The 24294-nt window shown below is 44.7% G+C and overlaps 1 protein-coding gene across 1 annotated transcript in view; it reads right to left on the minus strand.

Moving 5' to 3' along the window:
* Window positions 1-24294, minus strand: part of EMB2738 (GTP-binding family protein) — a 149412-nt gene that overhangs the window by 37549 nt on the left and 87569 nt on the right. The window contains exons 5-6 of the mRNA XM_087370197.1: window positions 23530-23617; window positions 9583-9765 (exon numbers count right to left, since the gene is read on the minus strand). Of these exons, the coding sequence (XP_087226323.1) occupies window positions 9583-9765; window positions 23530-23617 (271 nt within the window). The remainder of the gene's footprint in view (window positions 1-9582; window positions 9766-23529; window positions 23618-24294) is intronic.

A 24294-nucleotide genomic window follows, 5' to 3' on the forward strand; every position in this document is an offset into this window, starting at 1 on the left:
GATGCAAACACCGCGAGATATGTCCTCCATGTTTAGGCCCACCAATTGTCCTCTGTTCACCACACAAAATGTACAAGCTGCACTTTGCCACCTACACAATCAGATAGCGCAGGACCACGAGGGCCTCCGGATTAAGCACTTTGCACATGGACAGGAGGTCCTAGCCTCGATCCTAGCACAGATGTTCAACCAGGCTATCACAGTTTTCCACCTACTTGGAGTACTACCACTATTGTGCCGATACACAAAGCCGGGGGCCCTATGTTAGATGGGGAACTATCGTACCCTTATGATCAGCCACACTCTGGCCAAGATTTATGGATCAGTTGTAGAGAAGGAGCTCAGAAGTCACACAGAGGCTCAAGGGCAACGCGCACTAGGACAGGCAAGATTCCGGAGACAGCACTCTACCCTAGATCACATGTTCACTTTGAGCGCTATCATTGAGGAGGCGAGGCCTAGACACCAGAAAGTCATATGAGTCAATCAGAGGCAGAGTTCGTGCCCCAGGTGGCCTATCGGATTGGGTCAAGAGTACGATCGGAGTGAAGCAGGGCTGCCCTCTCTCATCGACTCTCTTCGGGCTGTACATCAATGAGATCACCTCTTTCATAGAATGAAGGATCACTACTGGCCGATCTCATGATATAGATATTGCTGTACACGGATGACATAGCCCTTATCTCATCCTCAAACGGAGGGGCTGCAAAGACACTTGGAGGCCCTAGAGGTGTTGTGTAGAGAGAGAGAGCTGATAGTCAACCTTAGGAAGACCAAGGTTATCGTCTTCAACAACTCACATGCAGTGATCCATCCACTCAATTTCACTTATGGAGCCGAGCCAGTGGGGATACTGCACTCCTACACATATTTCGGAGCAGTCTTCACAGGGCCCCTTTTCACTATGACACATGCAACCCAGGCATGACTCACACATGGACGGGGTGCTTTGGCCTGATTGGAGAGACAGTGTTTCTTGCAGCACCCTTCTGGGGATGTGATCTACCGATAGCAATGTGGAGGAGATTTGTGCGGCTACAAGTGACCATGGGATCTAGGATGATTCGGACCAACCCGCATGAGATAGTACAGGTAGAGTTTGCCATGACACCACTACAGATTGATGCCATCCTTCATACAGTGACTTTCATCCATAGAGTTTGGGACTCACCTCATTGGAGACTACTGAGGTTGGCTCCGGGGCTAGCTCCGGAGTCATCGATACCTGAGGGTGGGACGGACACATGGTATGCATGTATATCCACATGATTTGCCATTAAGGTACGGAACGAAGAGAGAGAGAGAGTGCAGGTACAAGACGAGTCGATAGAGCAGTCACGTCAAAACTCAGATAAGATGAAAATACACAAGTACAAAGTACTTGTACCTAGACCTAGGACTAAGTGTCCTAGGTGTCACATAGGACTAAGTCTCCTATGTGGCCTACAAGGCACTAACACTATAAGTGCCTACACTTATGCCTACAAGGCACATACCATGGCCTATAGGACATCACTAGAACCACCAGAAGATGGCCTACAAACCCCCCTCCATGGGATGGGCTGAAGTATTCTGGAAACGTCTCAGAATACCTGGTAGTTTCTGGTCATGGTGGCACATGTTCATCCAAAAGGATATAGCCACCTATGAATGTACAAGAAATGTCAGATCATGTAACAAAGGAAACCAAGTGTAAAGCCTGTCGGAAGACTTCGAACTTGGGACGAGGAAGTGCCCTTGCAAACATATCTGCGATGTTGTCCTCTGTGGGAAGATAGGACAACTCTATGTCTCCTGCTGACAACCGCTCCCGAACATAATGATAGCGAACTTCAATATGCTTGGTACATGCATGAAACACTGGGTTACGCGCAATGGCCAAAGCACTCTGGCTGTCAGTGTAGACAATAGTGGAGGATGTCTGGCAAATACCAAGATCTGTAAGTAACTGTCGAAGCCAAACACACTCTACTGTAGCAGTGAAAGCTGCCCTGTACTCAGCCTCACAGCTAGACGTGGCAACTGTCGGTTGCTTCTTGCTGAGCCAGTAAGCATGCATGGTAAGTGAACCCTGATCACCGTAGAAGAGGGCTAAATCCTAAGTGCCTCTGAGATATCTGAAGACTCTCTTCACTGCCTGCCAATGCTGTGAACTGGGCATGTGCATGAATCTGCTGAGCTAAGATACTGCATACTGCAAGTCAGGTCTGGTATGACATAAATAAATAAGGCATCCAACAGCCTGCTGATAAAGAGTGATATCACATGGTGGGCTCCCATCATGAGCTGAGAATTTGAAGACAGGGTCCACTGGAGTAGAGATTGGCTTGCAATCCTCAAACTGAAAACGATCAAGGAGCTGTCCAATATACTTGGACTGAGACATCATGATACCCCCCTCAACATGAGCAAACTGAATGCCCAAATAATAATGGAGCCGTCCCATGTCTGACATGTCAAAAATCTGCTGCGAACCAGCCTTGAAAGCTGCAATTTGCTGAGTATCTGGGCACGTGATAAGCATATCATCCACATATAAAATCAACACTAAAAAATCAGATCCACTCCCACGGAAATAAAGAGTGGGTTTTGTGGGACTATTCTGAAAACCAAGGGATAGTAAGTGTGCATGAATTTTGGCATACCATGCCCTGGGTGCCTGCTTCAAACCATAAAGGACCAATTGGCAAGGCAAATGAGAGGAGGGCAACCTCTCAAAATCAAGTGGCAAAATTGTAGGCCATCTTCTGGTGGTTCTAGTGATGCCCTATAGGCCATGGTATGTGCCTTGTAGGCATAAGTGTAGGCACTTATAGTGTTAGTGCCTTCTAGGCCACATAGGACACTTAGTCCTATGTGACACCTAGGACACTTAGTCCTAGGTCTAAGTACAAGTACTTTGTACTTGTGTTTTCTTTATCTCCCCCCTCTGCCCCATTTTTGGTGCCCCCCCCTTCCTTTTTGTATCATCTGGAGGTAGACACATATTTTTTTGTATCAGGACTAGACACACCGTCCTTCATAACCTCTTTTTTGTAGAAACGGTTGGCTGGCCCGTTTTGAGACCGCCACCGTTATGCTCATTGTTCACGGTCTCCCAAAGACTTTAATAAACTTTCTTTCTTTCTTTCTTTCTTTCTTTCTAAGATTTGACGTGACTGCTCTATCGACTCGTCTTGTACCTGCACTCTCTCTCTCTCTTCGTTTCATATCTTCAGTGGTATCAGAGCAAGGTTTCGCTCTAGTCTTCCAGCTCTCCTCAGCCCCGGAGTCCTCCATTGCTCATTGAGAATTTTCTACCCTGCTGCTTGACACATTCCCAGCCTGTTCGAGGCTCTTCAGCTGCTGTCCAAGATTCAGGCGTCCAGCTTTCACAACCTCTCGTACCTTCAGTGATGTCCCGTACAGTCCGTACGTGAGCAGACGTGCATCACCTGTACTCTGCGTCGTCGTCATACATCTGCATCAAGGGTCATCGTACATCCGTCGTCACCTGTACTCTGCGCCGTACTCTGCGTCGTCGCCATACATCCGTCGTCACATGTACTCTGCGCCGTACTCTGCGTCGTCGTAGTACTCTGCTCCGTACTCTGTGCTATTCTGTACGTGTACCATACACTGCGCCGTACTTCATCCGTACATCGCGCTATTCCGTACGTCGTACCGTACAAGGTACCTTCAGTTCGTCGTACAAGGTACTTTCACCGTACAGTTGTACCTACGTAGGAACACCGTGCAAGGTACTTGCACCGTACCTACAGATCAGTCGTCAGCAACTTGTACCAGCTTCCCGTACACACGTACCTTCAGTAGTTGATTGTACAACTTGTACTTGATCTGGGTATTCCGTACAGTTTCACCACAGGTTCCGTACCTGTTTTGGCATTAGCTTGAATCAGGTTCTTGGTCTCACTGCAGTCATCTACAAACATTTGCAGTTTTGGGGCTTTTGCAGGACATTGGCAAATTTGGGGCTTTCTTTTCCTTTCACCTCCTTTGATTGCAATTTCTTGCAAGAATATTGGAGTTTTGGGATTTAGTCTGCAATTTCTTGTTTAGATTGCAGTACATTGGGTCAGATTGCAGGACATTAAGTTACATTTGCAGGACATTGGGTAAGATTATCATACATTGGGTCACATTTGCAAAATTTCAGCAAAATTTCGGGCTTTTCTACATTTGCCCTCTTTTTGGCCTATTTGCCCTGAATAAATTTGGGGCTTTTGCCAAATTTGTTGTTTTTGCAGTGAACATTGCATTGCCTCTCACAGTCACATTTGGGTCAGATCTGCATTTGCCCTTTGATTTGGGTCAGAAATTTGCAGATATTTGCTGTCATTTTTGGGACAGCCAGCTTTTTTCAGTGATAGCCTTGAGGCTTTTGGTTTTTCACGTCTTTTACAGGTTATCACAGTTGCTATGGCTGGGAACAATCAAGATTTATTTGGAGTTCTTCGTGAAGATGATAAGTTGGATGGCACCAACTATCCGATGTGGTCTTATCTCATGAAACATATTCTTGTTGCAAAGCATTTGTGGAATATTGTTTCTGGGGCTGATCTGAGGCCAGCCAATGCTACAGTGGTTGCTTCTACTGCTGGTCCTTCTGCAGGTGGTACTCCTCCTGATGCCTCTTCCTTTAGCACTCCTGCTGCTGCTCTTCCAACTCAAGAACAGTCAAGATGGGATGCAAGAGATGCAAATGCACATTCATGCATTGCTTTATCATGCAAGAGAATCATTATTCCACACATCCGGTCTTGCGATGCTTGGGATAAATTGGCTTCTCTCTATCAGATATGCAATGAAGCTTGTGTTGCATATTTGAGAAGGCAATTACAGGAAGTGAATATGAATGAAGGTGAGTCAATGGATGCATATTTGACAAAGGTCAAGGACCTCATGGAACAGCTTGCCAACATTGATGAGGTGGTGCCAAATTCACAGCTTGTCAGTACCACATTGAATGGACTGCCAGATACATATCAAGGGTTTGCTACAACCCTTCGATTAGTGGCCATGGGTAATCCAGACCACTATTCTTTTGACCAGCTAGTTACTTTGCTTTTGCAGGAAGAGCAAAGTAGAGCTAACAGACAAGCCATTATTCCTGATCATGCATTTGCTTCACAGCAGACAGGAAGAGGCAAGGCTTCCAAGCCTATGGGCAAGCCAAAATCTGCGCACAGCAGCTGCAATTCCTCTACGCAAAGCAGCTGCAATTCCTCCCATGCATCTAAAAATACAGCAGATAAGGGAAAGAAAAAAAGATGCAACTATTGTCGCAAGCCTGGACATGACATTTCAGAATGCAGGAAGCGCATTGCTTCGGAGAAAAAGAAAGCAGGATTATGATTGGGCATGGGCTGTCCATTGCTCATTTGATCCCTCCAAAGCTTATGCACTCTTTACTCCTAATGATGCTCAGTCCTGGTACTTTGATAGTGGTTCTTTCAAGCATGTCACATCTTGCAGACAGTTGTTTCATTCTCTAGCTGATGCACCTCGAGGGGGGACTGTTACACGTGCCAATAATGCTTCATAGGCTGTAAAAGGAGTTGGAGATGTGCAGCTCACATCCATTTCCAGCCATCCTGTCACTCTCACAAATGTTATTTTTGTGCCTGGCATTGAAGTCAACTTGATTTCAATTTCAGCAATTGCTACTTCAGGTTTTAGAGTAATTTTTTATGGCTACAGATGCCTAGTATATGATCTTTGTGATGACAATGCCATAGTTCTCACTGGCACTTTGCAAAAAGGGCTTTATCAACCAAATACTGGGAAGAATATTGTCAGTAGAGATGTGATCTTTGCTGAACATTCAGCTTCTCCTCTTGTGGACTGCAAAGCAAAGCCAGATATTGACATGTTTGATGCCTTTGAATCTTGGTTACCTCTGCCATCATCAGAAGAGGATTTTGAGCAGCAACATGAGCCTCCTGCAGGCCCTCCACTAAGCAATAATCAGCCACAACCTCATGCTGAGTTGCAGGTTACTCTTCCGGCACAGAATGATCCCATTACTCATGATGCAGTCATTGAAGAAAGAGCTGTCAATAGATAGCAAAGGCAAGTTCCCAGATGGCTTCTGGATACATTGAGGGACAGCAAACAAGATCAGCCTTTTGCTGCCCAGACAAGATCAGGGAATAGACAGCATGGTCACTTTCTTGAGTTTGCACTCCTTGCTACAGCTTGCAATGAAGAGCCTTTGTGCCATAAAGATGCTTTTGACAGCAAAGATTGGATGGATGCAATGCAAGCTGAGTTACAATCTGTTGCCAAAAATGACACATGGGAATTAATAGATCTCCCACCTGGCAAGCATGCCATTGGAACGAGGTGGGTCTACAAATTAAAAAGGAAATCTGATGGCAGCACAGATCGATACAAAGCCCGTCTCGTTGCAAAAGGATATGCCCAACAACAAGGCATTGACTTTGAGGAGACATTTGCTCCCACATCCAGGATTACTACCATTCAATGTGCCATTGCCATTGCAGCCCATCATCATTGGCAAGTGCACCAACTTGACATCAAGACCGCTTTTCTTCATGGGGATCTGCAGGAAGAAGTTTATGTCACACAACCTCCTGGCTTTGAGGTTGTTAATTCTGAAAATAAGATATGCCGGCTTAGAAAAGCCCTTTATGGTTTGAAGCAGGCACCCAGGGCATGGTATGCCAAAATTCATGCACACTTACTATCCCTTGGTTTTTAGAATAGTCCCACAGAACCCACTCTTTATTTCCGTGGGAGTGGATCTGATTTTTTAGTGCTGATTTTACATGTGGATGATATGTTTATCACGGGCCCAGATACTCAGCAAATTGCAGCCTTCAAGGCTGATTTGCAGCAGATTTTTGACATGTCAGACATGGGACGGCTCCATTATTATTTGGGTATTCAGTTTGCTCATCTTGAGGGGGGTATCACGATGTCTCAGTCCAAGTATATTGGACAGCTCCTTGATCGTTTTCACTTTGAGGATTGCAAGCCAATCTCTACTCCAGTAGATCCTGGCTTCAAATTCTCAGCTCATGATGGGAGCCCACCATGTGATATCACTCTTTATCAGCAGGCTGTTGGATGCCTTATTTATTTACGTCATACCAGACCTGACTTGCAGTATGCAGTATCTCAGCTCAGTAGATTCATGCACATGCCTAGTTCACAGCATTGGCAAGCAGTGAAGAGATTCTTCAGATATCTCAGAGGCACTCAAGATTTAGCCCTCTTCTACGATGATCAGGGTTCACTTACCATGCATGCCTACACGGATAGTGACTAGGCAAGATGTTCCGACACCAGAGTGTCACATACTGGCAATTGTTTTTTGCTTGGCAATTCATGTATTTCTTGGCTCAGCAAGAAGCAACCGACAGTTGCCACGTCTAGCTGTGAGGCTGAGTACAGGGCAGCTTTCACCGCTACAGTAGAGTGTGTTTGGCTTCGACAGTTACTTACAGATCTTGGTATTTGCCAAACATCCTCCACTATTGTCTACACTGACAGCCAGAGTGCTTTGGCCATTGCACGTAACCCAGTGTTTCATGCGCGTAGCAAGCATATTGAAGTTCACTATCATTATGTTCGGGAGTGGTTGTCAGCAGGAGACATAGAGTTGTCCTATCTTCCCACAGAGGACAACATCACAGATATGTTTACAAAGGCACTTCCTCGTCCCAAGTTCGAAGTCTTCCGACAGGCTTTACACTTGGTTTCCTTTGCTACATGATCTGACATTCCTTGTACATTCATAGGTGGCTATATCCTTTTGGATGAACATGTGCCACCATGACCAGAAACTACCAGGTATTCTGAGACATTTCCAGAGTACTTCAGCCCATCCCATGGAGGGGGGTTTGTAGGCCATCTTCTGGTGGTTCTAGTGATGCCCTATAGGCCATGGTATGTGCCTTGTAGGTCCTAGGTCTAGGTACAAGTACTTTGTACCTGTGTTTTCTTTATCTTATCTAAGATTTGATGTGACTGCTCTATCGACTCATCTTGTACCTGCTCTCTCTCTCTCTCTTCGTTTCGTATCTTCAAAAACTTTGCTCCGGCTTCAAAGCTTTTCACTGCAAAATACCCTACTGCCTCTAGGTGTACCTAGTGCAAAAATTCCCCAAACGGCAACACAAGGCCTTTCCAAAATGCAAATGAAGCAAAGAAAGGAATGTGTTGCAAAAATTGGAAAGAACCAATGCAAAAGAGGCTTACCCAATGATGTATATACCTAGATGAATCCAAGAACATTCCCAAACTCATCCTCTAAAAACACAACATAGTGCAGCTTCAATCTCACGATAGTCACTCATAAGATTGAAAACCATAAACTCCATCATGCATAGGAACATGAGCGCCAAACAGTGGGTGTAGACCATAGTATAAAAACATGCTCTCACACATACAAATCCACACACGCACACATACTTGAGCATCCATTTATACAAAGTCTTTGTACTGCCTTTCTATTAGCACTCTGGAGGTGAAGGGCAAACCCAACCATGACGAAGGCTAGCACTAAAGGAGAAGGCTAATCAAAAAGTAGTCCAAAATCTCTTCATTCAAGCTACAACTGCTTGTTCAGTCTAAACGATTTCATTTTAGTCTCTCTCAAACGAGCATCTAAATCTAGCTGATAGGGCAACGCACCATTTCAAATAGAAAGAATTATCGCAATACCAGCACGGCGTAACTTGGGCGAAAACTTCACAAGGTGAAATTTGCATGTCCGCTAATACGGCAGAAGCATATACCTAGATGAATCCAGGAACATTCCCAAACTCATCCTCTAAAAACACAACATAGTGCAGTTTCAATCTCACGATAGTCACTCATAAGATTGAAAACCATAAACTCCATCACGCATACCAAGAACTAGCTACTATGACATCCCCACTGACATCATCAGCGCCCAACAGTGGGCATAGACCATAGTATAAAAACATGCTCTCACACATACAAATCCGCACACCCACGCATACTTGCGCATCCATTTATACAAAGTCTTCGTACTAAGTTTCAGTCGGCACTCCGGAGGTGAAGGGCAAACTCAGCCATGACGAAGGCTAGCACTAAAGGAGAAGGCTAATCAAAAAGTAGTCCAAATCTCTTTATCCAAGCTACGATCAGACAGACACAAATACGAGACATTTTTGCAACTCACAAGAGAGCCGCCATGGGACTTGGATATGTCTTCTGACTCCTACTCTGAAACTGAGTCTAGCTATTAGTCCCTACTTTTGGACTTCGAGTCTACATGTTTTTGTATTGCTGATTTTAGTCTAGTATAGTACTCGACAAAGGATCTTAGTGAGCCCTTTGCCTCAGCCCTTTTGTCACTTTGATATTGTATTTTGTCTCATAGGAGTGCGAAGCCTTTCGAAGACGTTAATACATCTTTCTTTCTTTCTTTCTTTCTTTCTTTCTCTACACACACACTTAAAAAAAAGAGAGAGCGAGAGAGAGTTGCAATGCAATTCCTGAACCACGATTCAAACAATGTGAAACCTCATTGCACAAAATCACTTTTAGATTAAACTGTAAAATGCACTCATCAAACATATCACTTACCCGTCCATCTGGCCCAGTAATATCAGTGTCAATGGCATCCCGAGTAGTTCCACTGATTGGACTCACAATTGATCTTTCAGTTCCTACTAGGGCATTCAAAATACTGCTTTTCCCGACATTGGGCTTCCCCACAATGGCTATAGCAGGAGTTCTATCTTCATCTTCTAGCATGCTTTGTTCCATCTAAGCATGAGAAACATATAAACATAAAGATTTCACCATTGCCATTTCAAAAGTATTTCTTATATGTATAAAAACCTCTTAACACACAAATTCCTTAAGAATGTGAACTTCCATACACCCAATAAAGAGCACATGGAATACCAAAACCAGTCACAAGAATATTACCCAAACTGCCTTACAATCAATTACTTCCGAAAAGAATTTTTACAAAACCTTATCATAGACATCATGAGACCTAAAAATGTGACCTTATAAAACATACAAAGCATATAACCTATCAGTAAGATATCTTGAAAGAAATTAACAGCCAACTAACCATCAGAAAAGCTCACGCAAACAAGAAGAAGGCGTACATGCAAATGGATTCTTTCTTGCAAACATGTTCTGATATCAAAATAGAGGTTTTAATTAAACTAAATAACGACATAAACCTTGAGCGACTAAGGCCTGCTAGAAACTAAATCGTGGCAAGCTATGTGGCTAACTAATCTTCTGGTTGAAAAAAACTATTGCTATTGATATGAAAGTTTTTAGTCTTGACACAACTTTTAACAGTACTATCCAATATGTCTGACAATATCAAATCTATCAAACACTTTTTGCACAGCAATAGGCTTTCACGCGATTACATGAGCATTTGACAATATGGGTAACTTAGAGCTAATATACGCAATCCATTAGAATCTGCCCATTTTCCCCCCCAAGACAAGGACCTTCAATTTATGCTTGCGAGAAAACCAACCATACAAATCAGCTATTCGACTCGCGCTGATCGTGCAGAAAGTAAAAAAGAAGTGCTAGCTATTATCCAACCTGCTTCTAAAGAGCCCAGCTAACTATCTAGGGAATTTGAGAAACACGGATTAACAATAAGAACAGCTGCAAAAAAACGGTGTTACGCCATTCTCACCTAAGCAATCTTTGTATAGCAAGTGTGCCTTGAGGGCCACCAAGAGCTCCTCATCTCTGAAAGGGACCTCCACCTATCTCGTGATGCATGGGGTGACCACTAAGGGGATGTGATTCCAAACTACCTCTCGAGCTGCACGAACTGAGGGGATCCCTCTTCCACCTAAAAAACTGGGCAGTAGAAAGAGGTGGTCATCTCTAGTATCTCTAATATCTCTTGGGGATCCTAGCAAATCTGGTCTCCCTCTTCTTGTAAACGGTATAGCTAAGTCAATACCAATTTTGCATTTTCCAAGGTATTCTATCAATTCGTGTGTCTCAATGCATTGTGTTACTGCCAAGAAGGGTATTACACCATTGTTTCTTGTTTTTATAAAAGATTTTAAGCCATCTATTTCACACTGAGATTTATTGGTAGATTGCTGTATAAGAGCCCATTTTGGATGCATCTCCTTGCTCGTAATTGAAGTTAAGAGATTGTAAGGATCATCAAGTTCCCATTTTGTATCAAGAGAATAGTATTGTCACTACATTACTGATTTTTTAGCCTTTAAGAAAAAGAGAAAGTAATGTGGATTGCTATGACCTTTCAGAGCATCACCACCCTTTTGTATGAAAGGTCGAATAAAGCTCCTCCAATCATACATTCTTTGGAGCCTCGAGCATATTTTAGATAATATCATTATTCTTATCTTGTACCAATAGAGATTATATACAGCATCCATACATCGTTGATGTCACTGTGGTACAGATCCAAGCATTATATTTGTTAAATTCCTCAATATCTAGATTGTCCCATACCTGTATGGAATTGAGAAATAATAACGAATACAATACTTAATTCTTATAAAGTTTTCCTTATAATGGGGAGTAGCAATAATTGACATATGTTAATTATGGCCAGCAGATGAATACATGCACATCATTGCCTAATCACAATTCAAAGTTTTTTATTATGGCCAGCACATGAATCCATGCACATCATTGTCAAATTATGACCAACAGATGAATATATGCACATCATTGTCTAATCACACTTCAAAGTTTTTTATCATTAACTTAATGCTTTGATAGCTAATAATGATCTGAAATGAATTTTGCTCAATTGTTAGAAAATACATACAAGACATTATCTAGCATAAATCAACTATTTATCATTATCCATAAATGCAATATCACAACGAAATAATCAACTAAAAGCTATATTTCTAGCGAACATTTTGTATTCCCCCTATTGCTTAGCATAAATGTCATCATGTAATCGTATGCTTTTTCCTCTCTTTACTTTCTTCAATTCAATTTAAGTCAGTAGAACAATTTATCAAAAAAAATCATACGTATCACGCAATACAAATTTTATTATCTGATGTAATTCATAGTATTCTTATCCTTATCAATTTCTAATGGCGCACATATTCATGCTGCTCACCTAGATATATCCTGTATATGCTATCATCTTTTATTCTCCTTTTTGTGACACTTTAATATGATCACTCTTATCTTTTATTCTCCTTTTCGATCACTCTTCATCAAATTCAATGATTCCCTTAAGTCACCATATCGATTCTTTCTTGACTCTATGTATATACTTCTACCCAAGAAAGAAGACTTATATACCAGAAGCAAACAAAATAAAAATATGGGAGGAACAATGTGTATCTCCCTTGTCATTTAGAAATTATCGGTGTTCTTCCTAATTCGTTGCTCGGTCGCTTCTTGGCTTCGAATTCCCTTTTAAATTCGGATTCCAATGAAGATGTGCTTTTCACCTTCGAAGAATTTTTTTGAAATGTCGTCAGACGTTTACTTGATCTAGAGTTGGACTTGTGATTTTCCTAGAGTCCCTTTCACAAACTATATCAAAGCCCTTCATACCATGCTTCAAAAAGCCCTTTTGTTTATTAAAACCTTCATTTGCTTCCTTTTTTTTTTAAGAATCTTTATCTTTGCACCGACACCGTCGACAAGTGGCATGAGCAATATGATAACGAGCCAAAAGCTTTCCAAATGGGCGGATTCCAAGTAAAACTTGCCACAAGAAGAACTTTTGCCAAAGAGGAAGTTTGGAAACCCAAATCTACTACAATCTTCGGCACCACCAATGAGAGGGGCGTGTGACATACCAGATGCCATTGGCACGAAGAGAAACCCAAGGGGAGGCAGCAAGACCTTATATACGGATGCAATCGTGATATCTGTCCATGGTCCAGGATGGCAAACATGGTCATTCGATTGGAGAACCCAATCTTTAAGGCGGTCCGATATCTCAAGATGGGGTATGGGCAAAAGTTATGAAGCATCTACGACAATAGAGATGACAGAGGCCACTGTAATGCAAAGTTTGACAGCTGTAGGAAAGGAGATAGCCATATCAGCCGCATCAATCGCATCATCCACACAACAAATTCTTTTGGTCCAAAGAAAATAGGAGCGACAAGGTTCCTGCAAAGCCACTGGAGGCGAGAACACCTTTGCCAATGAAGGCTCTTAGCACACAAGTAGTTATCTACAAATAGTATTCTATTTGAGATGGGAAAGTTTATGCTTCCAATCAAAAATCATAAGAGAAACTCTACCATCAATGTGTCCCAAAGGAAAGTGCCAGTGACAGGGCCGCCAACTGAAAGCTGTATTGGACAAGTGTAAAATCAAGTGTCGCATCATAAATATCCATGGCTGACTAACTTGCATGAATTGCAACATCATTTTCCCTTTATAAGCAAGGATATGCGTGTGAATATTTAGAATATTCAATCTTCCATGCGTTTTTGGAGAGCAAATGTGATCAACTGAAAGCAACCTAAGAGCTTTGTGACAAAAGTGTGACCTCCAAAAAAGCTCCATAATATTGGACATAAAGAAAGGGATATCTTGTTTGGCAAGCATCATCAAGGGCAAATAAAACTTGATATATCCAACCACAATCAATTGCACAATACGATAGCGAACATGTAAAGGTCAGGATGCCAACTTCCAATATTGCAGCTTCTTCTTAAGCATGTCAAGCACCCAATCTATTTGACTTGCAAGCTCTCCCACATAGGGGGCAGGGTCTATGAGACCCATGATACTGAGACCCTATCATGTACCATTTTGAAATGTAACGGTACCATCCAGGGAATTTCTCGAAGTCATACACAAGACGAGACATCATCTTCTACACAAAGACACATCAGAGTCTAGAGTGTCTGCTACCGATCGTCAGCAGTGATACATGGGAGTCAGCCTTCAGAGACGAGACGAGGGAGACAGGCAGAGTGCGAGGGTCTGGAGGAGTAGCAGTACTTTACGAGTCATCTCTCCTTGGAGTCATCTCAATGGAGAGGATGGATGTACACTCTATGTTCCTATTGGTCCGGATCCGGCGTACAGATAGCCGTGATCTTTATATAGCAATATGCTACTTTTCACCTCAGACATCCCACTCTGCCAGGATATACACATGAAGGGCAAGACATCGCCGTACGCATCTCTTCATCTAGACATCCTAGATTTCCTGAGCCGCGAGGAAGTGCTTCTATTTGGGGACTTCAACACGAGGACAAGCACACGTCCGGTATCACTTTTGGACTTCGATGATGCCATATTGCTGCCAGACATTGACCTTGATGAGGCACGCTTGGCACAAGTATTTGCTCATAGATAGGGACCATTCACATCATACGGTCACGCACTTTTGGATATGGGCACAATGCACAGTCTTGTCATATATAATGGTCTTAAGCTATGGCCCTCCTCAGGTGACTTCAATTGCTTTCCACATGCGGGAGGGTCTGGCGAAGTTAACTATATCATGGGATCCCCTGCCTTCACTTGCTTTCCACATGGGGGAGGGTCTAGTGCAATTGACTACATCATGGGATCCCCTACCTTCACATCACACATCACTGACTTCTCCCTTTCACCACCCCCCAGGGGCAGATCACACCTACCTCTTTTTCAGCATCTCCACACCCCTCTCACAGTACCACCCACCACATCGATCACACACACCACTTATCATGATATACACTTCGATCACGATCTAGCATCTATATACTCTGCACGGCTGTATACACTACTCACATATATTAATCACATACCCCTACTAAAGGCCGTGCTGCCCTAATTAGCTGCTCACTCCACGACGCTGCTCTTCACACCTTCCCATACACCACTAGACACCCACCTCTTGGTTCTGTGCCTTGCAATAGTTGGTAGGATGAGGAGTGTAAGGCTCTTTGCCGACAGCTTCGACTTGAGGCCAAACATAACCTTTCGAGTGAACCAGACACCATACACGAGTATCGTCATCTTGTACGCCAGAAGAAGCAAGCATTTGTCTGCCGAAATGAGGAGCTGTTACTAAACATTTTGTTCTGCAACAACTCCAAGGAGTTTTGGTGCAAGTTCCTTAAGCAAAAATCACATTCACCTCTCACCAACACTCAAGTTTGGCACATATACGCACGCGGCCTCTATGATGTTCCTCACCAACCCGCCCTTGACCTCTTGCACTCACCCCACCCCACCACTTGCACTCTGTTCACCAGAGGTGGTGTCAAGGATGCGGCATTGAAGCTCCACAATGGCTGAGCGAAAGATCACGAGGGACTCTATACTGAGGTTATTGCATATAAGATTGACATCCTAGGCTGGATCTTAGCAAAAGCTATTCAATGACGCAGTATGCATTGGCTTCCCACACGCATGGACCCTTAACACTATCACGACAAGGCACGGGATCCCATGAGCTCGAAAACTATAGGACCATTATGATTGGGCATGTCATGTCCAAGATGTATGCATCAGTACTTGACACAGAGGTCAGCTTATTTGCAGAGATGCAAGGGCTCAAGGCAGAGGGGTCCGCAGGATTTTGGCGGGATCATGGGATCATGGATCACATACTCACACTCAGGAGTGTCATAGACAAGGCCAGATCGCGGAAGCAGAGGATGTATTGTTGCTTTGTGGGTTCCGCAAAGCTTCTAACATGGTCCCACGAGCCTAGGCGCTTGTAGGAGCTGGGGTATGACCAAGAGATCATCTAGGCTATTATGGTGCTTTTTTTTAGAGTCTCAGGCTGAGTTCGGACAGGTGCAAGGTGGATAGAGGAGATTATTAGTACCATCCGGGTCAAACAAGGTTGTCAGTTATCACCAACCTTATTTGGCCTCTACATAGTTGAGCTCAAGACCTTCATGGGAGCACTAGGGGGGGCTGGGTGCTCCCTCTCCGGTTCCCTGATTTAGATCCTCTTATATGCAGATGATGTGGTACTACAAGGGCCTCTAGAGACATTTGGATGCATTTCAAGCCTTTTGTGAGTCGCATGATTTGAAGGTCAACCTTGGCAAGACCAAGGTTATGATCTTTAACACATCTCGAGCAGCCATGCACAGGGAGCAGTTCACATTTGACAAATCCCCAGTTGAGAGCGTCTCCTCATATATTTACTTGGGTGTTTGTCTTCCCTGGCCCGATTTTCACGATGAGACCAGTGATGCAGGCCTGGCTGAGCAGGGGATATGCCTCACTTGCCCGACTAGAGTGACAGTGCTTCCATTCACACTTGCAGGATCCTCGAACCAAGGCTCTTCTCTTTGACTCCTTGGTTCAACCAACTGACATGTATGGTAGCCCTAGTTGGGGACTCGACCTCTCACACACACAGTGGGCAGCAAAGCAAAGTGACTACATATTCTCTTGCTCTCACGGATGATCCGAGGGAAACCATCGGTGCCACATCATATCAATCAGGCCGAGTTTGGCGCTTCTCCACCACAGCTAGATGTGGCGTTCCAACACCGTGTCAAACTATATGGAGACTGCACATCGAGGAGACGTAGGCTACCATGGCTAGCTCTAGCTTCATCCATGAGTCTAGCAGATGGAGGGAACGGGAGAGGTTGGTGTGCACAGTCACATAGGTGGTTCAAGAGATTGGGGCTCCACATGCATAGATTACCCCCTTCCAGTACAGCTTGGATGCTCCGTCTATCCCACCTGGATACCACGAGGTCAACCAAGTCATTCGAGAGGATCTCCTAGTTGGATCCGAGAGAGCTTCCAGTGAATCTCAGCTTCTATAAGGATCACTACCTTCACATCTCTGAGGAGGTCTTCATTGTCCCGCTAGCGTATACTTGGATTCACTTACCGCACTCACTGAGGATCTCCATCGGGCAGTTTCAAGTATCATCACACCGACTCCGTATCGAGAGCAGAGGAGCTGATGGTGTGATCTCCGTGTCCATCCACTGTCGAGTATGGCGTGCCGAGCTCGGGATCCCTACTACATCTGCAATCGGTGACTATGTGGTCCATACAATCTAACTAGATGAACTCCGTGATCCTACTCTGAGAAGAGTCGGGCAGTGTATCTGAGGCCTGTCTTTGTATCCTGAGTTCCTACTCTGAGAAGAGTCGGGCAGTGTATCTGAGGCCTGTCTTTGTATCTTGAGTAAGTGCTCTCTATGTCGAATTGCCTCATGAATGAAAGAAGCGAGGCATCCCTGGTCTATATAAGAAAGGAGTTTGGAGAGGAGCAATGACAGCAACCACGGATCTCGTAGTACACAGGGCATCCGAGTGTGAAGTGCTCCTCTAACTCAACCTCTTGCCGATCGCATAGCGTACATAAGTGGCACTCCAGCAAGAGTATCCCGGCAAAGCCATTTAAGTGGGAGAGAAGTTGCTTCCAATCGAAAAGTAAGCTAGAGACAAATGGACATCCCTTGACCTTGCCATCAATGTGACCCAAGAGAAGATCCCCATGCATGGGCTGCCAGTGAACAAAGGTTGCAGTAGACAAATGCAAAAGTAGATGTCACATCATATATACCCAAGGTTGATGCATACGGATGTTTAGAATATTCAAGCCGCCATGCATCTTACGTGAGCAAAGGTGATCTACAAAACGTAATTTGATAGCTTTATGTCGATGAGATGACCACCATAAGAGCTCCATAATATGAGACATGAAACAAGAGATGTCCCATTTAGTGAAAATCATCAATGGCAAATAAAATTATATGCATGCAACGAGGATTGATTGAACTATACGCAGGCAAACAAGTAATGACCAGGTAGCCAACTTCCGATATTCTAGTTTCTTCTTGAGTTTGTCAAGCACCCCATCCGATTGTTGCCGCCGAGTGGCTATCCATCCCAAAGGATAAACAAGATGACACACAAGATGCATGGGTGGGACAATCTCTCCAATTTGGCAAATGGCCAAAAGATCATGCCAGATAATATTATGTCCATGTGATTAAAGTCTTATGGTCAAAAGGTCAAATGATCCAGCCAGATAGGCAAAACCTTAGCAATATGGTGATGAATCTCGTGGATTGCACTAGTGCCATTAATCAAGACACCATTTGATTTTATTGAAAAAATCACGACGTATGTTGAAATTAGCCTTTTCCAATTGGTGGGAGACCCCATTCATCATAGAGCTCCTTGGATAGGGCATTCACACCTGCTCCAACATCCACTATGGCTTGGACTTCATCATATGCTTTATGGATCAAAGGCATGGTGATGTTGCGTATGTCATCTCTCGTGAAGCTCGACTTCTACCGCCGACACTGCCTCTAGATCTCACAGGAGGGCTTCATCACACCTCCGGGTTAACACAGCTTCATCTACCACATGCGCTCCGGATCTCCCTCGGTCAGTTTAGGGTTTCGTCACACCGATTACGGATCGAGAGCGGACGCACAGAGGGTATCCCACGAGAGGGCCGCCTTTGCCCACTTTGCGACTTGCAGGAGATCGAATCGAAGAAGCACTTTGCTTTTAGATGTCCTATCTATTATGCCATTCGAGGCCGGTACCACTGCCTCTTCCGCGACGGATTCGGCCCCCTCCAACACATGCTGCAGTTCCCGGATCAGCGATGTCTAGCCGCTTTCTTACATGAGATGACTCGCCACTGAGATACCTCTCTCCGAGCACGGCGACACGCGTAGCACACATAGCATGAGGACACCCAGCGGCCTATCACTGATTTCTTCCAGTCACAGGATACCTCTCCTCAGTCTAACCGACGACGCGGACGTGAGTGAGAGCCAGAGCCACAACAGCTGCGCCAGCGGACAGACTCACACATCCGGGTCCATGACATCTCGTCTCTGCTCTCTACTCGCCCCACCGGGGTTACCGTTGCCCTCATCCACAGGGCCACCCGTCGCCCCCGACGACCGAGCTCGACTAGGCCGCGTGACGTCAGAGGCCAATCATCTATCGTAGGGTTTTTTCCGGCCTCCCATTTGACGGCCCCTCTATGATTGGTCTCTGACGATCACCACCTGCACATATATATTGTATCTCCCCCCTCTGCCCCATTTTTGGTTCCCCCCCTTCTTTTTTGTATCATTTGGAGGTAGACACATGTTTTTTGTATCAGGACTAGATACACCGTCCTTCATAACCTCTTTTTTGTAGAAACGGTTGGCTGGCCCGTTTTGAGACCGCCACCGTTATGCTCATTGTATCAGTTATCTTTAGTCTCATAGACCTTCACGGTCTCCCGAAGACTTTAATAAACTTTCTTTCTTTCTTTCTTTCTCACCCATCCACACAGGGATATCTTCGATGTCTTTCATAAGGGGAGATGCTTATTCAATCCATCCTTTGAAACTCTCCAAGAGATTGGGACAATTTTGTAAGAGGAGTCCAATGGGAATTGACACAGGGCAACTTAAAATTCTAGAAAGTGCGGCACCTTCAAGTTGGCGTGGCGCTACATTATGTTGTGGATCTTGTTGCTGGAACAAAGGCTCAAAGAGACTGTCAATACTTGGTGGAGCCAAGTCACAGGGATTGGATCTTGTGCTTGCCTCTCAGTCTCGAATTGAGCTTGTTCTTTTTGCCCCATTGTTGAAGTGCCTGAAATACAATGTTAATCTTTCTAATGAAGAGGGAGAAGCTTAGACTTTTGAAAATCAACATGTAGACCAGCTACCAAGCCATATAGAGATGAGGCATCCATAAGACAAGACATTTGACCATTTCCATTGCTATTAGGAGCAACCTTAGCCTTTCCTTTATCTTGGACAGTAGGAGCTGACTTGTTTATTTTATTCTTAAGTCCAAAGGTCCCAAGGGCATCCTTACTGTGCACCAAAGCATTGCTTCTAGAGGCTTCTTGTGCAAGGCCAAGGGGCATTACGAGGCCATATGGCCAAATCAAAACACGAGCCTGCAAATACATTTGAGCATCTAGAATGCAATGCCCACCATTGCCACATTATTGACAGTAACAGAATAAGATTTTCATGTGGGGACATCCGTGTCCCACAAAAAACAAAAATCTATTGGAATTACTATGATGCTCTCTCTATAAATATATAGAGAGAGCATGGGCAGCAAGCATTGAGGCAGGCTGGTTTTAGGAGACAGCACTCTACTTTGGATCATATGTTCACCCTGTGAGCAGTCATTGAGGAGGCATGCTTGCGATCCCATAAAGTCTACGCATGTTTTGTAGACTTTCGGAAGGCCTTCGATACCACTGCATGATCAGACAACTACAAGAGATGCAGATCCCAGTTGTTATGATATGGGGGGTGATGAGCCTCTATGAGTCAATTAGAGGGAGAATACATGCCTCTGGAGGCCTATCAGACTAGATCAAGAGTACAATAGGGGTGAAGCAAGGATGCTCCTTCTCACCAACTTTATTTGGGCTATATATTGATGAGATCACGACCTTCATTGACCGTATGGGAGGCGAGGGATCGTGGCTGGCCAACCTGATGATACAGATACTATTGTATGTAGATGATATAGTCCTCCTATCCTCTTCAGCAGCAGAGTTACATAAAGACCTAGATGCCCTAGAAGTGTTATGTAGAGAGAGGGATCTGACGGTTAACCTTGGTAAAACCAAATCTATGATCTTCAATAAATCCTGGCCAGTACTTCATCAACATAGCTTCATCTACATAGGAGAGCCAGTGGATATTGTACATTCTTACACATATCTAGGGGGCTGTCTTTACTGGACCAGCCTTCACGATGATCCATGCAGCCAGGGCATGCCTTACACGAGGAAAGGGAGCTCTTGCCCGACTGGAGCGACAGTGTTTTTAGGCGCATTTTCAGGACCCTCGGATGAAGGGATGGCTATTTGACACATTAGCGAGGCCTACATCCATGTATGCAGCACCCTTCAGGGGATGTGATCTGACAATGACGATTGAGTGGCAACGCTTTGAATACTACAAGTGATCATGAAATCCAGGATGATTCGAAGCAAGCCCTACAGGCAGAGTTTGCCATGACACCGCTCAAAGACGACATCTTCTAGGCAATTACCTATCTTTACAAGGTCAGGGCCTTACCAAGAGGGAGGCTACCGAGAATGGCACTAGAATCATCTATGTGGCTGGCTGAGAGTGGAGCGAGCATGGCCTAGTATGCATGCATCTCAAAAGTTTGATACACATGGCATTCAAATGGATCATCTCCCCTCCTTCAAGTATAGCTTGGATGCTCTTGATCCCTTGTCGAGATGAGATCAACCATATCGTACAGTTAGACCTGCTTCAACTCTATACGTCAAGGACGTGGGGAGAAACCAGGATTTCCCCACCAAAGTCAAATTCTATCGCAACTACTTCTTGAGAGTGTCAGAGGACAGAGTGATCATCAAGCCCCCGTATTTGGAGGACAGGCGAGTCTAAAGTGCCCTTATGATTGCCACTGAGCAGATATGAGTCTCATCCCATCAGCTAAGAATTGAGACAAGAAGAGCCGCAAGCACACCTAGGGAGCAGCAGATGTGTAGATTGTGCACATTGGGTGAGGTAGAGACAGAGGAGCACTTCTTATGTATCTTATGTTCACTACAAGATTTGAGGACGCTACCACTCCCTTTTCCAAGAGGGGCTTGGATTCGTGCCTCTCTCCAGATTGATTCACTTCCAAGACCAAGTCTCCATCGGTCTCTACCCAATGGAGATGAGACATCATAGAGGTCCCTTCTACGTCAAATTAAAGAGCGAGAGAAGCCTCCTCAGCAAGGACTGTGGTGGATCAAGCTCAGAGACATGTCACAAACTTCTACACATTCGAGTCTGCCCCTGGACATTTTGGGATAGAAGAGGAGGAGATCAACAACATGAGAGCAGTATGGACCAGTGAAATGAGACGACGATGACGAGAGATACAACCAAAGACATTGGAGCCACGAACGATGCAGCGACAGACTAGAGCACGCATGATGAAGGTTCCCCTCGAATGAGCCGGTTGACCTCCTGGTCAGTGGGGGAGAGGGGAGATGGTGGAGCGTCGAGGCTGTACTGAAAAGGAGGCAACCGGTCTAAGTCAAGGCCCAGTCGGATGAACCAACTGAAAAGACGACTATACCAGCATCGCTGGTCCCCATCAACGGATAAGGCCATAGAGGAGGATAGAGCTAGCCAAGGTAGGCGGAGGCGACCGTCGGCGGAGGAGCTGAAATCCCTGAGTCTGTGGAGATAAGTGATAGCCTGGAAAGCCGCATCAAGCTGTAGGGGTGAGGCGCCGAACTCTACTAGAATGATCTGGTGTGGTACCGATGGTTTGCTGCGGATCATCCGAGCAAACATCAGTATCTGTAGGCGCTCGACTCGAGCCCACTCTGTGTCTGAAAGGTCGGCTCCCCACCATGGGCTACCGTACATGCCTGCTGGGCTGACCAAAGAATCAAAAAAAAGAGACTTGGTCCGCGGGTCCTGGAAGTGGGAGTGGTAGCACTGTCGCTCCAGTCTGGCAAGAGCGGCATAGCCTCGGCTGATCCTGGCCTGCATGGCCGGGCGCATCGTGAAGATCGGGTCTGAGAAGACAACACCCAAGTATGTGTAAGAGTCAACTATCTCAACAAGGTCGCCGGCGAAGAGAAACTGCTCTCGGTGCATAGCGGGTCTGGAAGTGTTGAAGATCATCACCTTGGTTTTCCCAAGGTTGACCTTCAAGTCATGTGTATCACAGAAGACCTGAAGTCCATCCAGGTGTCGCTAAAGACCAGTAGCAGAAGAGGATAGTAGTACTACATCGTCTGCGTATAAGAGAATCTGGGTGACAGCCTCCGCAAGAGAGCAGCCTGCACCTCCGAGTGTCCTGATGGTCGTCTCGAGCTCGTCGATGTAGAGGCCAAATAGAGTCAGTGACAAGGGACATCCTTGTTTGACTCCGATAGTGCTCGTGATCTCTGGGATCCAGCTGGTGCCAATCCTGACCTGGCCCGTCACCCGCTCGTAGAGAGCTACTACTGCCCAGATAACCTCTGAGTCGTAGCCTAACTCCTGCAGGCGTCTGACGAGTGGGCGCGGGGAACGGTGTCGAATGCCTTGCGAAAATCCACAAAGCAACAATATACTCTCTGTCTCCTGTGTCTGGCCTCCTCAATGATCCCTCTAAGTGTAAAAATGTGATCGTAAGTTGAGTGATCCACCCTGAAGCTGGCCTGTCCACATGAGAGAGAGAGAGAGAGAGAGAGAGAGAGAGAGAGAGAGAGAGAGATATCAACGTCCACATGAGACCTCCCAGGCCTATGGGACAAAGTACACAGAAAAGCGAACTCATACAAGCCTCAGTGAGCTGAAGCAAAGGGCACGCTAGGACCCTTGCTGAGTACTAATCTATGCTATGCTGAGAGCGAGAGAGAGAGAGAGAGAGAGAGATGCATACATATTTATATGCATACATGCAATTCGAGACGTCTACATATGTTCTCCCAAAAAGGTAATGGCTAATTATAAGTAGAATGCCTTTGAAGGGGCTGCAGATCTAAGAGTGAGGTGATGCTCTATAAATTGTCCATGTTGTTTTCAGGATTCTTTTCATAATAAAAACAATTCTTTTCGAAAAGAAAAAAAATACCTGAGGTAAAACCAGTTCGGAACAAACAGCATCAAGCAGTTCCCCTGTACCCCTTCCAGAGATCGCAGACACAGGTATAGGCTCAAACCTGAGAGAAAAGCCTCCATACAGACTTTTAGATACTCAAAATTTCATGGTCAGGACCCCCACAAAATACAACATTATTCCAAATTGTAATAGAATGCGTAAAAAAAGCATCTGGCCTTCAAACCCAAATTCAGAAATACTTGTAGTACCTTTCCTCTAGAACAAACCAAAGTCAAGGAAGAAGCAACTACTTCATTGGAAAGTTCAGGGACACCAAATAATGATAAGAAAAGGATAGGTATTGCTTTTGAAACATCACACGAGTAAAGACAAAAACAAACTTGCTCGACAGCCACAAACTGATGTCCAACTCTTGAGAACCTGTCAACATTTTATCCACATCTAAATAAGGCCTGGGCTTTTTGCAAGATACTGGAAGACATGATAAAATCTGCAAAGAGACCATTCCCCTCTTATTCTCTGAACAAAGCCCAAGAAAATTGGGTTTAGGTCTGCTTTTTGCTAGATACCTAAGACTAAGCCAACAAGAACCATTTCAATCCCATGTAGTAGATAGCTTTGAAATTTCCTTTTAATGCTCTGATGATCAGTTCTAATCACCCTTCAAGTTTAGAGAGTAGTTTGGTGAGCAATAAATCTATTATGTCACCATTTGGTACTTCTCTCGAGAAATAAAGTATAATCCTTATTCGAATTGACTTTGATCAAAGAATGTTG

Source organism: Dipteris shenzhenensis, chromosome 31, assembly GCF_047967505.1.
Source record: "Dipteris shenzhenensis isolate YYH24624 ecotype China chromosome 31, Dip_SZ_1.0, whole genome shotgun sequence".
Classification (NCBI taxonomy): Eukaryota; Viridiplantae; Streptophyta; class Polypodiopsida; order Gleicheniales; family Dipteridaceae; genus Dipteris; species Dipteris shenzhenensis.